Source organism: Hypomesus nipponensis, chromosome 8 (assembly GCF_054491055.1).
Source record: "Hypomesus nipponensis isolate SF chromosome 8, ASM5449105v1, whole genome shotgun sequence".
Classification (NCBI taxonomy): domain Eukaryota; kingdom Metazoa; phylum Chordata; class Actinopteri; order Osmeriformes; family Osmeridae; genus Hypomesus; species Hypomesus nipponensis.
The window spans coordinates 14,550,015-14,564,928 of NC_140368.1; the positions used below are offsets into that span (position 1 = coordinate 14,550,015).

General features: G+C 40.0%; 1 protein-coding gene and 1 long non-coding RNA gene across 2 annotated transcripts; both read right to left on the reverse strand.

Annotated features, from left to right (window-relative positions):
* Window positions 1-2,179: 2,179 nt before the first annotated feature.
* Window positions 2,180-5,457, reverse strand: slc35g2b (solute carrier family 35 member G2b). The gene is made up of 2 exons (XM_084703328.1): window positions 5,272-5,457; window positions 2,180-3,625 (listed from the first exon to the last, which is right to left on the reverse strand). The coding sequence occupies exon 2, from the start codon at window positions 3,599-3,601 to the stop codon at window positions 2,351-2,353; it is 1,251 nt and encodes a 416-aa protein (XP_084559454.1). The 5' UTR covers window positions 3,602-3,625; window positions 5,272-5,457; the 3' UTR covers window positions 2,180-2,350.
* Window positions 5,458-6,553: 1,096 nt separating this feature from the next.
* On the reverse strand, window positions 6,554-13,768 carry LOC146275276 (uncharacterized). Its single transcript, XR_014766344.1, has 2 exons — window positions 13,505-13,768; window positions 6,554-8,755 (listed from the first exon to the last, which is right to left on the reverse strand). It is a non-coding gene; the product is annotated as an uncharacterized LOC146275276 (long non-coding RNA).
* Between the last annotated feature and the right edge of the window lie 1,146 nt (window positions 13,769-14,914).

A 14,914-nucleotide genomic window follows, 5' to 3' on the forward strand; every position in this document is an offset into this window, starting at 1 on the left:
AATACACATGCTAGAAAGAGTTTTGGCTTGCTAATGTTGTTGCTAATGTTGCTAATGCTCTGACATTCTGATTCCGCTTCGGATGCCATCAAGCAAGAGTTCTGGTCGTATCAATCCTTCACTAACCAATCAGCATACATTAGCAGAATGCTAGCGTGTTATAGGCAACAACGACTCACCCTGTAAGAAATCAAAAGGACATAAGTACTCGTTCATTCAACTTTCAACCTATAATCCATGTTGAACATGCAAAAACTACAATCAAATTGGAGATTTCTCAACGACAATCAGGCAAAAGAGACAAATTTAGCCGTTTAGCTCCATTGACTCCCATTCAACATGCACTCGCTCGGGATCACCCCCAGTGGAACTCTGGTGGAACTGCAACCAAATTCGGTACAATGGGGCTTAATAGGGAGTGGCAAGGCTCTCCTTAAACAGGCTCTGGCAGAGTTGTGCTTTTCGACGTACATGTTAAAGAATACAGGATTGAGTTCACAGTTCATGCGAGCGCGCAAAACTTTTTTGGCCTTTATTTGAGCGCAAAATCGTTTTTTAGGAGCTTTATGTAAAATAAACAGCAATTTTTAAGTTCTTAAAACGTTGTCTAGTGAAGATTAGTTTGTCTTTTTTAATCTTATTTTTCAACCCCTTACGTCTTAGCCTGGTTTTCGATCGTTATATAAGGTGTGTTCGACTTCATGCAGCGCCGGCGTCGCCTGCCGCCCGGCTGACTTGAATCAGCCAATGGCATTCTCAATTTCAAGGCAGCCGGCTGCAGCCCAACTGTCGGCGCTGCCGGCGCTGCATGAAGTCGAACACACCAATAGTCTCTACTAGCTAACTTTCGATCTCAGTGTCACTGTCATGTGTAAGCAAGACAAAGGGGGCGGGATAAGGACTGCACAGACGTTCATTTGGAATAGGCCAACCGGCCTTGGGGAAAAGGGCCGGCCGGCCAACCATGTCGCTCAATCTTCTGCCTACATTTTATTAGTAGTTAAAAAAAATAAAAGTCAAGCGGCCCTCCGGCCCAGAAGTGTCTCGGCCCACCAGGAATTCTCCCGGTGCCCCCGATGGCCAGTCCACTACTGGTTCAGGGCGCAAGTTTGATATCAGCATTGGCAGGGACATCAATGATTAATGCAAGCACAATAATTTTTGCATTAATTTGAGTGCAAATACTTTTTTATGAGATTTATGTAATATTGTTTTATGTTTTAGTCAAAATAAGATGCTCGGTAGGCCTATCATTTTGAAACTTTCTTTAGTTTTGTAATGTTTTCTTAGCCTACCTACCTTACTTGTGTACGGGTCCGACACCTGGACTTGTGCCTGCTGTAGTGCTATTTGGCAAGCTCAGAAGAGCGCGCTGACATGGAATTCTGCAGGCACAAGCGTTGATTGGGATACTGCGTTTATTTTTCCGGGATTATCAGTCTAAATAAATGCACAGACTAATAAAGTAAAATTGTTTACTGGGGCACAGCAGATTTATACTGGAGCTCGTGCAATGCGTAATCTTCTATGAATTCTAATCTAGAAGAGTCTGTGATCTGAGATCGATAATGCACATATGGAATATGCGAATATATGCTGTCTTGGAAATACACAAAAAGTATGTTGTGTGTCTTTGTTATTAGAAGCTCCTGACAACGCAAATTGCTTTGTGCATCTAAATTAAAAGCTACGTTTTTATAAGCATAACAATAAGACAATCATTTTAGGATTTTGTGCGATAAATGCATCCATTCCTCTTATCGTTACTATCCATGTTTTTTCATTCTATTTTGAAAAAGTGGAAAGTATGCTATTGAGTGTGTTGATAAACAGAAACAGCAGGTTAAGAAAATTGATGGTGCATGTTTTAAATGTGGCAGGTGCTTTCTAGTTTCATGAGTCTTGGATGAAACTCATCCTGAAAGCTTTTTAGACAAGTTAATGATTGAATAAATTGATAGATAACTACAGCTTAAAAGATGAGAACACCTTGCATGACAAAGTAGACAGATATGTCAATAGACACAACTGTCTGCAATAGGACATGCAGGATTTAACATGGATTCATTAACGTTATCAGTAAACAATGTCTGAACATGTCATGTCGATATTACTTATAGGCTCTTGACATTGGATCATTGCAGATACAAAAGCAAAGCTAACAGTTTCACTGTGGAACATCAACTCTTGTATTTATTTGCACGCAATAGTAAGACATAACACAATTGGCACTCCTCCACAACACATTACAAGATCAATAAGTGAAGATCCAAACATTCTTCAATTGCACATGTACCGGGAAACATTGTAAACACCAACAGACAGATAGGCAGCCAACCAAACCAAGAGCTTATTTGATAGGTGAGTCCAGGATCTCCTGGTAATCCTGGCGCACAGCCCGGCTCACCCTGTAGAGCTTGAGGCCCGTCAGGGCAAACACACTGATCATGATGACCAGGCATCCAAGGATGTCATACACAGAGGGCACCATCCTCAGCACAATGAGTTGAAGCAACATGGCCACCACAATTTCTAGGTGTTGCACAGTGCTGACCAGGGCGGGATGAAACCTGTTCAGGGCATAGTAGACCCCCAGGAATGCCATGGTGGAGCAGATACAGATCCCAATCAGATACCCCCAGGTCTCCCCATCCAGGGGGATGATAGGCTCCTGCATGACGAACATGGTAGATGCCCCCCACACAGTTCCCGTCCAGCCAAAGGTGAAAAGTGCCGTCCACATGCTGACACGCTCCTTGATGGCCCGGTAAACAATCATGGAGAGGGCGGCGGTGAGGCCAGCCATGACGGTCATGGTATAGCCGAAGGCCTCTTTCCAGAAGCCCAGCTTGGTCTTCTCCTCATCAGCGACGTTGGGGATCATGACCAGACACAGGCCAAAGACACTGCCCACCACCGTCACCACGTCTGAGTAGCCTAACCGCTCGTCCAGCAGCAGAAAGGCCAGAACGGCACTGAAGACAGTAGTAGAAGCTCGCCACATGAGGGTGCCATTGCTGGGCGGCACAATTGCGAAGGAGGTGTAAGCGCAGGTAATGGATATGACGTTGCACACTCCATAGAAGAACAGACGAAGACGGTAGCCCTTGGGGCCAAAGGGGGCTTCCTGATAGTAAAAGACCACCACAATAGACAGCACTTGGATCACGGAGCGGATAAAGATCAACTCGAGGGAGGGCACTTTGGAGCGATCAGCAGCCAGTCGCGTTATTAACGCCACACAACCGTGGGCCACCGCCGCCCCAAAGAGGGCCATCCAGGTGACCCTTGAGGCTAAGACTGAGGCCTCACCAAAACTAGCCAGTTGACCCCCCACACCCTTTTCTCTCTGCTCCCCCGGTGGCTTTGGCCGGGTCTCCATGGTGCCAAAACAAGTCCTGCCATGACTAGGGTCAGACACCAATTTCTTACCCGGGCTCTCCTCTGCGAAAGAACTGAAGTCCTCGAATGAGGGTGCATCATCATATCCCTCATCTCCGGGCTGGGGAAAATTTGTGGCATATTTCACTGTGACGGTGTTGGGGTGGATCTTGACTTTCTTTTTGGATCCATATTGCAGCTTGGATGGAGATAAATCCATGTTTCTTCAGATGTTGAGAGGTGTCTGTGAAATTAGATAATGTCAAACTGTAAAATGATTAAGGGTTATACAGTTTAATTTGGCTGTATTAAGATCCGAATAACTGACAAAAAATTATATTGTTAAAGAACAGTAGATGTTCTGGGATTTTGCTTACTCATTTTTGCTGAGGATTCCCTAAAGATGGCTAAAATGCTTACATAATTCATAAAACACTGCCTCTGTGATCTCTTTCTGCCTCTCCCTCTCTCTCCCTTTTTTCTTTCTGCATCCTTTCCTCTCTCTCTTCTCTCACACACACCTCCCGCCTACACACACACTCTTTAACTCTCAACCGCTCACTCATGTGTTGTGCTATTTCTATATATAGCTAGCACAGATAAACCAGTGAGCGTCTGAGTTAACAGTGAGCGTCTGAGTGAACACTGTGAACTTGATTCAGTCTGATGGATTATATAATTATCTAAGAGGAAACCACAGAATGACAACTCTTAGGGGAAGTGCTCCACTTATTAGGCCTGAGGGACAAGCCATGATCTTTGCTTAAATATTCTGAAATATATAGTCGTCAGGTTTGCAATTCTTTGTAAGACCATAAAGATAAAAAATAATCTCCTACTTGACTAGTAAAATGTCATTTAGAAAATAAGTAACACTGGGTAGCACAATTATGTTGTAAAGATATACAACTAAAGCATAATATATTTTATACTCATAACAGTATTCAATCAATGAAGGGTTGCATGAAATTGTTGAGAATTATTTGGAATAAATGGTGTTGGAATAGTTTTTCTTTAATGTCTGCATTGTAATATGTAGCAGCGCTTGAGCACAACCTCCTCACATAGTTACATTTCACAGTATGGTGTCTGTCAACCCACAGTGGTGGGCCAGTGCCAGACAAGCTGAATTATGTCAGCACCATAGTATAACCAAAGCCACAAGGGGGCAGAAACATGTTGCTCCTCTCTCATCTCTCTCTATCTTCCTTGCTCTCTCTGTCTCTCTCTCTCTGTGTCTTTCTATTTATATATGTACATCTCTGTCTATGTAGGCCTATCCACTTATATATCCTCTCTCCCTTTCTCTCAAATGATACTCATTTACATTTAGTTAGTTAATGTTAGTCACATTGATACATAATTGCATCAATTATAAATGCCTGGATAAAAACAATGAACAAACTATCAGGCTACATGAAAATGAAATCGTTAAAACCTGGAAGCTGCTATAAGCAGTAGCCTATTCTCCTAAATATATAGTAAACGTTTTCCTGCGTCTTGTGGTCTTGGAACATGAACTGAATCCTAATGTGTGCATATTTATTTCATATTGGTTCTATCTCTGTATAGCATAATTTATACCGTATAAATTACACAATTATTTCTCACCAAACGTAATATGAAATGCCATAAAAAGAGCTAAGAACTTACACCGACAAAAGGTAGTCACTTACAGCTTAACAAATACGCAAAAATGTAGTCTAGGCAGCGTACAATTCATAGGGGATAACAAAAACGCATTATTCAGCATCTTTCGTTTCTCGTTGTTTACTTCATTTAAAGCAATAACAGTGCGAGAATAGGGGTCTTGCTATTTCGACTGTCAACCAAATACCCAGCCAATAATTGTTTCAATATATCAATATATAAAAATATGTTCACACGTACCTTGTATCTAGAAATAGGTTCCTATCGATTGTAAAGCAACATTTGAGTTATAAATGATAATGTTCCTTGATTCCTTCGTCTTTACATTTGGTACATTGCGTTAGCCATTTCTCCATCTTCCCCCTCGAACGAAGCGCGTCTCCCAGCGTTCAAACGAGATCTTCTCCACGCCTTCTGTAGACGTGGATGTCGGGTGCTGGGTAACGGAAAAAAGGGGAAGAGGCGCGCGCAGTTAGTGTGTTCTCTCATGTGTCCCGAAAGTATCTTCCTTTGGTTACATGTTTTCATCATTTTGGTGTGTTAATGTCAGGCATAGGGAGTCTGACATAAAGATCTTGATGCTTTAATAACAGTGACAGCTTGGATTGTAGATTGGGGGTAACCAAGGCTCAACATCGTGCATTTGAACAATCAGTTTCTACAATTCTAATCAAATTTGTTGGCGTGTCAAATTCTTGCAACCTTTTCAAGAAACTTAAATTTAGTTTCTTTAAGACACAGACACATTTGCAGGACAACTAATGGTCCATTTCCAGAGTAAGCTCATATCCTTTAAACCTCTATAAAACATTGACATTTGCATTTCAGCAAGCTGGTATATATTGTCAGACTCAGACAATATATTACACTCACAGAAATATTTAAGCCTGATCTTTTAGATTTATGTAATTGAATTGCATATAGAATTTCCATTCATTTACATTACATAAGTTTGAATTTAAACAAACTAATAAACTTAATATGATTTGTATTGGTCAATGTAATAAAACGTATTAGTTTGAAATGCATAAAAGCAAGTTTATGTTCATAAAGACTATTTGTTTGAAATGCATTATAGGCAGGTTTACAGGATAAACCCTATTTATTCAAAATGGATAAAATGCATGTACTTTTTATAAATACCCTAGGGATGTTAAATCCCATAAAATATAGGTAAAAAACTGGCAGCTGTGGTTGCCTGAAATCTACTGTAAAAAATATGGTGGAAATGTTCTTCTGTTAACAGTATAATTAAAAGTGAACTGTGACATTTACAGTAAAAACGCAGTTTTGGTTGCTACAAAAAACATTCAAAATTGGTATGAAAAGCAAATACTTTTTTATTTACATTTATTCATTATTTAAACAGCACAAAGTCAATACATACTTTGGACGTTTGCTTCAGCTTGCAGAACAAACATTTTGAATAATTGCAATCTTTACCAGAAAGTCACATATTCAATAACCTTAAGACAACGCATTCTACAGAATGGATTAATGAACCAAATTCTTGGGTTAGAACTTTGTTTTGGGCGGGGGTGGGGGGTTCGGACAGACCTGCCCCAACTGCTAAAAAAAAGGGAGGAAACACTGCACAAGTACACATATAAACATAAATATTGCTAGAGCTATCCTTTTCTAAACCAAACACTACAATATAAAGGAAAACCCAGGTCCATTCCAACCTATTGAGTTTACAGGCTTACGATATACAGCCTGCTGTAAAAGCATTTAGGACACACAAAATGCTATAACTTATAACAGTGATATATATTCTCAGGCTTAACATATTTGTATGCATCTTTACCCCAACTGATGTTCTGGGCATTGATGGTTGTTTGGCGTGTGGTCAAGGCCAGAGATAACATCTGACGCACTCTCCCTAGTACGCTACATAACTGTTGGCTGCTCAAATACCATTAGTACTATAGAATAGAATATTTTTTCAAAGTAAAATTTTTTGTACAATGACTATAAAGATATTCTATTCTACTAATGGTATGGTACTATAAAGAAGGAAGAAAACCATAAAATACATAAAAACATGTCTTCACTGTGGGAATCTGAAGCCAATAGAAAGAGAGAGTTGAGTATTGGGGGGCAGATGGCTGAGCGGTTAGGGAAGCGGACTATTAATCAGAAGGTTGCCGGTTTGATTCCCGGCTGTGGAAAATGACTGTGTACTTGGGCAAGGCACTTCACCCTACTTGCCTCGGGGGAATGTCCCTGTACTTTCTGTAAGTCACTCTGGAGAAAAGTGTCTGCTAAATGTAAATGTATTGCACTACTCAAGTCATTTTTTGATGAAGAAATTAAAATCTAATGAGACCTGTTGCTAAAGACATAAGAAAGTCAATTAAAAAAAAATCATAAATACATAAAAAAAACAATGTGCCAAGATTTTTTAACAATGTGTCTACATATATATATATATATATATATATATATATATGGTGAAGGGCTGTAGCATGGGCCAACATAATTATGACCATGATTCGTCATTAGGCTCCTTAACATCACTGCAAAAGAGCTGCAGTTCCTGTGCAGACAGGAGAACTTAGCAGAACAACCATCTCTCCATTGTAGCCAAAGCCCAACTGAGAGGTCACGACAGCTAGTCAGACTAGTCAGATAAGAGAGGTATATTAACATCGCATCGTTTGAGTATCGTAAAAGTCGAGACTGCAGGGCCCCGGGTTCTGGACTGGATGGAGTGCTACAGAGATGGTGTTCTGCTAGGTTCTCCTGTCTGCACAGGAACACTGAAACTATGTAGGAGTCTCTTTTTAGTACAGGTTTACTGTGCAACACTAGTTCACTCCATACATACACACATGGAATAGTACAATTCTAATTGTATAGCTGTACTGTGATTACAAAAAAAAAAAAACTGTATTGGTTGTAACAAAACCAGGCTGCAACACCACTCAGTCCTGGAATGTAGAGTCTACAATGTACCATGTTCTCTACTCATACTGGAACACAAGGGAGAGAGGGGGTGAGGGGGAGAACGATAATGTCTCTTCACTGGCATAGCTTTGTTTTCCAGCTATGAGACTTTCTTGACAGTTCACTCGCATCCAACTCCATGATTATTTTTGAAATGTCTTTAATGTGTAGCGGAGCTTTGTAGGGTAGTGCATGTTCAAGGTAGCCTGACATTGTCAAACTCATAATTCTAGTCAGATAATGAGTCTGATACTGCTCCATTGGGCTGTGAGTATGGGGCGTGTTTCAACCGAACTCTGAAAAAATTGCCTCTCCACTCAATTGGATAGATCTACAACCAATCAGAGCAACGTAGTATGTTGTTTGTTGAAAACAAATTCAACCCAAGCGCTCTTTGGTGACGTGTGGTTGATTTCGTTTCTGTTGATCATCTGTCCATCATCGTATGAAACCCGCCCTGACAATTGATTGGTCCGAACAGCTCTTGTTCGGACATAGTTTTTCCCCAACCAAGTGACCCCAGATCCAACTTCCCGACCAAATTTTTATGTGGGCGGGGCTAAGTTCGGCTGGCATCCAGGCTATGTTCAAGGCATAAAACAGCCCAAACAACATTGCAGAAGCAATGCACTCACAAGATCTTGAAGCACCATCACACCCTCGAAGACTATCCTGACATCAGAGGGTTCTGATGTACTGCTGGCAGTGTCTTTCACGACATAGATCCCCACTGACGTTCCATCTATGGCACAGAGGAAATCGTCTCAGCCATTTCCTGGTGAAAATTAAATACAATGCAATTCTTTAATGATAGGTTCAGCATTTTGTCACTTGGCTTGTAAACAATCCAACAGGGTAATCATTTCTACCTTTAGCAAGGATAAGACAAAAAAACATAAATAAATCCACTGTTTGAGGTCCTACCCAGGCAAAACCACTGCAGGTTGGAAGGTGTTTTCTCTCCTGTGTGTGTTTGAATGTTGGTCTGTATGTGTATGAACACATGAAAAAAACTCCCAGACCGATTTGTATGAAAATTGGTGAAGGGGTGTAGCATGGGCCAACATAATTTTGACCATGATTCTTCATTAGGCTCCTTAACAATCACTGCAAAAGAGATGCAGTTCCTAGGCAGACAGGAGAACCGAGCAGAACAACCATCTCTCCAGCTCTCCATCGTAGCCAAAGCCCACCTGAGAGGTCACGACAGCTAGCCAGACTCGTTAGATCAGAGAGGTATATTAACATCGCATCGTTTGAGTATCGTAAAAGTCGAGACTTCAGGACCCCGGGTTCTGGACTGGATGGAGTGTTACAGAGATGGTGTTCTGCAAGGTTCTCCTGTCTGCACAGGAACTGCAGCTGTTTTGCAGTGATTATCTCCTATGTATGCACAAGAACACTGAAGCTATGCAAGTGTCTTTTTAGTACAGGTTTACTGTGCAACACTAGTTCACTCCCATGTTAATGCTTAGCTATAAAAATAGCATTTGCATTCGCCTGACCAACAGCTGAGTTAGCTAATAGTAGGCCAAGGCTAACCAAGGCTAATTTTTGGCCAAGGCTAACCAACTGTCAAATACTGTGGAACGCCGGTAGCAAACGCATTGAATCGAATGCTAAGTTAGCCTGAATGTAGCTAAGAACGCCACTGAGAATTCTGGCACCGGAATTTTAAGGTCCACGTCCTTTTCTTAGCTCTATAACTAGCGACTACTAGCGAGATATTAAAAACAAACATGCCAGTTAACATGTAGACACTTACCCCTTAATGCTATCAAATGTTGGTTGCAATGCACATTGAGAAAGTATATGAAAATAATGTTTATAGTTTTTGTGGCTTTGGCTACCTTTCATAGAAGGTCGGCACAACCGGGAGACATATCTTAAACGAAAGTTTAGGTTGTTTTCTTCAAAATAAGGTATGTTTAGTCAATTTTAAAACATATACATTTTGAGAAAAATCAAGTTGAAGTCATGTTGATGAAAATCCCATAGGAATGCATTGAAATCTGAACGTTCTATTGAGAAAAAGGTTGGTTTTTCCCATGTAACTTTTTTCAGCATGTCGGCACAACATTGACACTTCCTGAAATGCTAGGTTTCGTATAAAGACGTCATCAGTCAAATTTTAAAGAAAATCGAAAGACATACATTTTATGTTTAGGCTCCCTGAATGAGTCTTTCAGAAACCTGTGACGTCAGACGTTTTGAGCCTCTGTAACTCCCGCGCTTGATTCATGCTAGCCTGCTTCCAATGCTCAATCAACTGATTCACATCATACATTGTGCTACTAGCCGTATTATATATACCCGTATGTGGATGCAAGTATCGGTCATGGTTACTGGTTTAAAACGTATATATTTTAGACACTTTACATGTATATTTACAGTGTGCAGATCAAAAAACAAACGTTGGTAATATAAAACCCACTCTCTTGGTGACTTTTTAAATACATGTTTCTACCGAAATGATTCATGGTTGCGATATGCAAATGCTGTTGTCACGTAGCACAAATCGGAACCAATCATTACCTTTTTTGTCTGTCAGGAAATGCAAAACTATTTTTAAAAAAGCGCGAATATTCTTTCTTTCTGGCAATCAATGGAAAATAAATTCTATGGCAGAAAAAAAAACAAGAACTACTGAAATTGCATTCATAGGTGAGGGGGAGCAACACATAGCCACTTGCGCTTACAAGTTTAGGTATCATTTTGTGGTAAATTACCATTAGAAACCTTAACAAATGGGATCATGATCGACATTATCACGCGTAGCGTAACCTAGTATTTTAAATGCCAGTGCACCTTGTAACGTTTAATATAATTACAAATAACTTTAAACTCCACGAACATTACTTTGATGATAAAATATGGAACAGAGTACATCCTGCTGTAAGTAAACTGATGAAACGATTCAATCATTTAGTCAGAGTTAGTGATAAAGAATCGTGTCTCGGTGTGGTGTTTGAGCTACTGCACATATATCACCTTGAAGTTGGATGTAAAGGGAATTTGCAAGTGTTCGAGCAGGTAAATGCAGAGCTCAAAACAGAGAGAGAATTTAAATGACCAAACACTGTAGGCCTACTGGCATCACCTTGAAGTTGGATGTAAAGGGAATTTGCAAGTGTTCGAGCAGGTAAATGCAGAGCTCAAAACAGAGAGAGAATTTAAATGACCAAACACTGTAGGCCTACTGGCATTTAAACCATGGAAATGGCTGGGCCCCTGAAAAGGTTCAGTGAATGGGCCCCCCTAATAGGTCTTTAGGCTACTTATTAACGCATGTACGTGTGTGCTCTCTCTCTCTCTACATAAAACATATGTTAACTGAGAGAGACTTACTCAGTGATGGGAGCTACATTATAGAAAAACAAATACATCTTTATACATAAAACTTAAACATAAAGTTTAATAAATATAACTGAGAGGCCTTAACAACTTGTGTGGCGCCGGGCCAGACACACACACACATAAAAATAACAATTTGACACACCGAGATCTGTTACACTCACACCACATTTTCTAGTATAAAATGCAATTTATCTGTCTTCATCATTGCCTATTATACAGCTATCTTCCTTGTCTTTCTGGATGCAGTCTTTTACAATGTATTTGAAGTCAACTTGTTTAGCCATTTCACACGCAATGGCAAGTATTGTGATTGAGCCTCTCCTGGCTCATTGTGGAGCACAAGTAATTTTTATGATTTTGAGTTTACTTAAGGACCTTTCTCCTCCTGCCACAGTTAAGTGGTTATGGTAAAGTGCAGAATATCCTCAGAGCAATGAGCAATGCAGAACATGCACTTTCTCAGTGTCAGCTTTGCTCTAACTAGCTTCCTCTTGGCTAGCATCGTGGCTACTGCTGCTCGTCTCTGCCATAGATATATCGATGGTCTCTGCAGCCTGGCTGGGAGCATCTTTCGAAGTTGACTGGAAAGCAAGCAACAACAACCATTGTATAGCATTGTCACCGGCTAACTTGGTCTAGCGTTATGTTGTGTAGTCTGTCCTGTACCCTGACTCTGTTTAATAATCAACACTTGGTCCAACCCTGCGTTCGCACCACTCGTTACAAAGGGTGAGGTCTTCACCGGTTAAGCCAACAATACAATGTTTATGTTAGCTTTTTTTAAGTAGGCCCTAATCGTGAGTATTTCAGTTCAAAATAAAATTGGTTATCATTTCTTAAAATATTTAGGCTTTGTGGTAGCTTGAGGATATTCATAATGGACCATTTTGAGATATGAGACAGAAGGGGGTGACTCCCTGTTAAGCCAAATGGTCTGCCATAATATCTGATAGCTGCATTGGGTAAGTAGTAGTAGTATTTGTTTGGTTTTAGCATTGGGTTGTCTGATCAAGTGGGCCTGTGCGGCACGGACAGACTTGGCTTTGCGATATTAAAACAGACAATGTCTATAAAAGTAGATACAGGTAGGATTAGAAGAAGTACAGTTTGGTGATATGAGACAGGGGGCCCTGTAATGGGGTGACTCCCTGTTAAGACAAACTGTCACAGTTAGTATAGAAGTAATAGATAAAAGTTGCTCCCCTGAACCTTCACCATTGATGCAGAGGTGCCCAATTGTCCTCTGAGAGCTATCAACCTGTAGGTTTTTTTAACAGGCAATGACTACATTTTGGACCATAGGTTTCATATCCCTATAAATAAAGTATATTATTTATAATACGATTAGTGTATACTTTTTGTCAATCATAAACAAACAGACGTGTTCAAATCAAAGTATTTGAAAATAATGGGCAATGTCACAACAAGCACACACAAACACCCTGTTCAACGTTAAATACACCCCCAAGTGGCCAAAATTTTACATTACAGCAGTAGTGCTAAACGTGACAAACATTTGCATATTTGTGGTCTCGATTTAACATAATTATTTATAGCGAAGTACTGGACACCGCATTAGCTCGCAATGTACAAAGAATGTAAGTCTGGATAAGAGCAGAAAATCTGATAAGAGCATCTGCTAAATGACAAATGTAAGTCATATTTCCCGCCCTGGCTGGAAGCAGAGCTCTGTGACGTAGAACAATGGCGTTCTTAAAGGGAGCTTCACAGCTTCTCGGTGCCACAAAACTCAAGGCTTAAAGCGGTGGAACGTTTCAAAAAATTACCTAAAATCACGCCTAAAAACTGGATTTATGAGAAAACTGATTTTTGGTCTGTCCTCCCTACTAATAGCTAATCCTAAATTTGGAGCCGGGAAAACCTACACATATGTATATATAATTTGAACAGTACTTGCTACGAGTCTCTAGCTCAGGCAACATACTGTACTCTATGTTCCTATTTTACTGACGCCAGCCACAAATTAGCCACCCTACCCTAAGGTTCTAGCATCGACCATGTGAGACTTAGAGCTAGCTATCAAACTAGACAAAAATGTTTGGTATCATGACGGATTTACTGGATTTCATTGTTCAAATATGAGGTACAGTATTAACTGCACAAGTAAAACATAAGTAAGTACATGGATTACAAGCAGATATCTTACCGTTACAGAGCAAAAGTCACGATCCCGGCAGGCAGGGCTGAGTTGAAATGGTGGAAAGAAAAACCGTTGGGAAAGCGCGAAATCTGACGTCATTTCCACCTCAAAACGATTTCACTTCCCGAATATTGAATGTAAACAAATCTCATAAGTTTTAACCACTTGAATCTTGCTTGTTTCACAGTTAACCATATTTAAAACATTATAGTATGTTTTAATTGATTATGTTTAATATATTTTAGAATTAATAGAATTATGCTAATTCTACGGAATTCTAATGAATACATTTTGAGACAATGACTTCTGTGAGTGTAGGGGTGGGAATCTTTTGGTACCTCATGATTCGAATCGATTCATGGGTTCAATGAAAAATGGGGTCGAAATTCATTTTTTTGATTTTTAATGTATGCTTACATTTGATTCCAGTTTGTTGTTTAGTGTTACTTGTTTGTATTTGACTGATAGACAAGTGTTTTTGTCGTACAAAAATACAAATGAAACGTAGAAGAATAAAAAAACAATAAAAAAGTGTATCGATCTGAATCCTAGAAGACTGAATCACGATTCAATGTGGATTCGATTTTCCCCCCACCCCCTACAATATATACCGGTCAAGTGCCTTTTACATTAAATGTAAAAAACTAATAAGGATTACAAATAAATAAATACATATTTGCCCACTGATCTGTGATAGACATGTAATTATTGAATGATTTTTATAGTCAGTATCGCTGGAAAGACGTGAAATGAGGGAGCAACGAGCGGATCCCGCTCTCGGATTGCGCAATTCCTTCACACACTCGGTTGAGCTGCCCTTTTCTTTGCTCAACTTGAGCACGTGCAATTGATCTCTCTGTATGTCACCAGTGTAATGTTTGTACACACTTTTATTATATGTCGTCACATTCCATAGTCTAGGTCTTGTATTTTATTATGTGTATATCATATTAGTTTTGCTGATCTGACATAACGCCGCAGTTAAAAAGCAGGAGGGGAGGCAGCCAGTACCTCTGCCTCACTGAAGGGCGTGTGTGTGAGGACACGGGCTTGTTCTGCTATTGTTCTTCTTCATGCTATTGTTCTTCTTCATGTATTACAGACAAATGTCATTGTGGGTAATATAGCTAAAAAAGTCAAGTAGAGAAAGTCAAGTGCACCCATAGACTTATACAGTAGACACAGCAAGCCTGCTCTTTCAAGATGGCGTCCCCATTCATTTCTATGAAAAGTGCTCTGTGGGCAGTGAGGCAAGCAAGAGCGCAAAACGGACAGCGCAATGTTTCCAGTTCCGGCTTGTCCGGTCTTGCAGATAACAGTGGCTAGCCTTGTTCCAGCAATTATATATTTTTTTCACATTTATTATTTTAATGTATATAATTTAAAAATATTATCAAGTCTGCGAATTGACAGGTT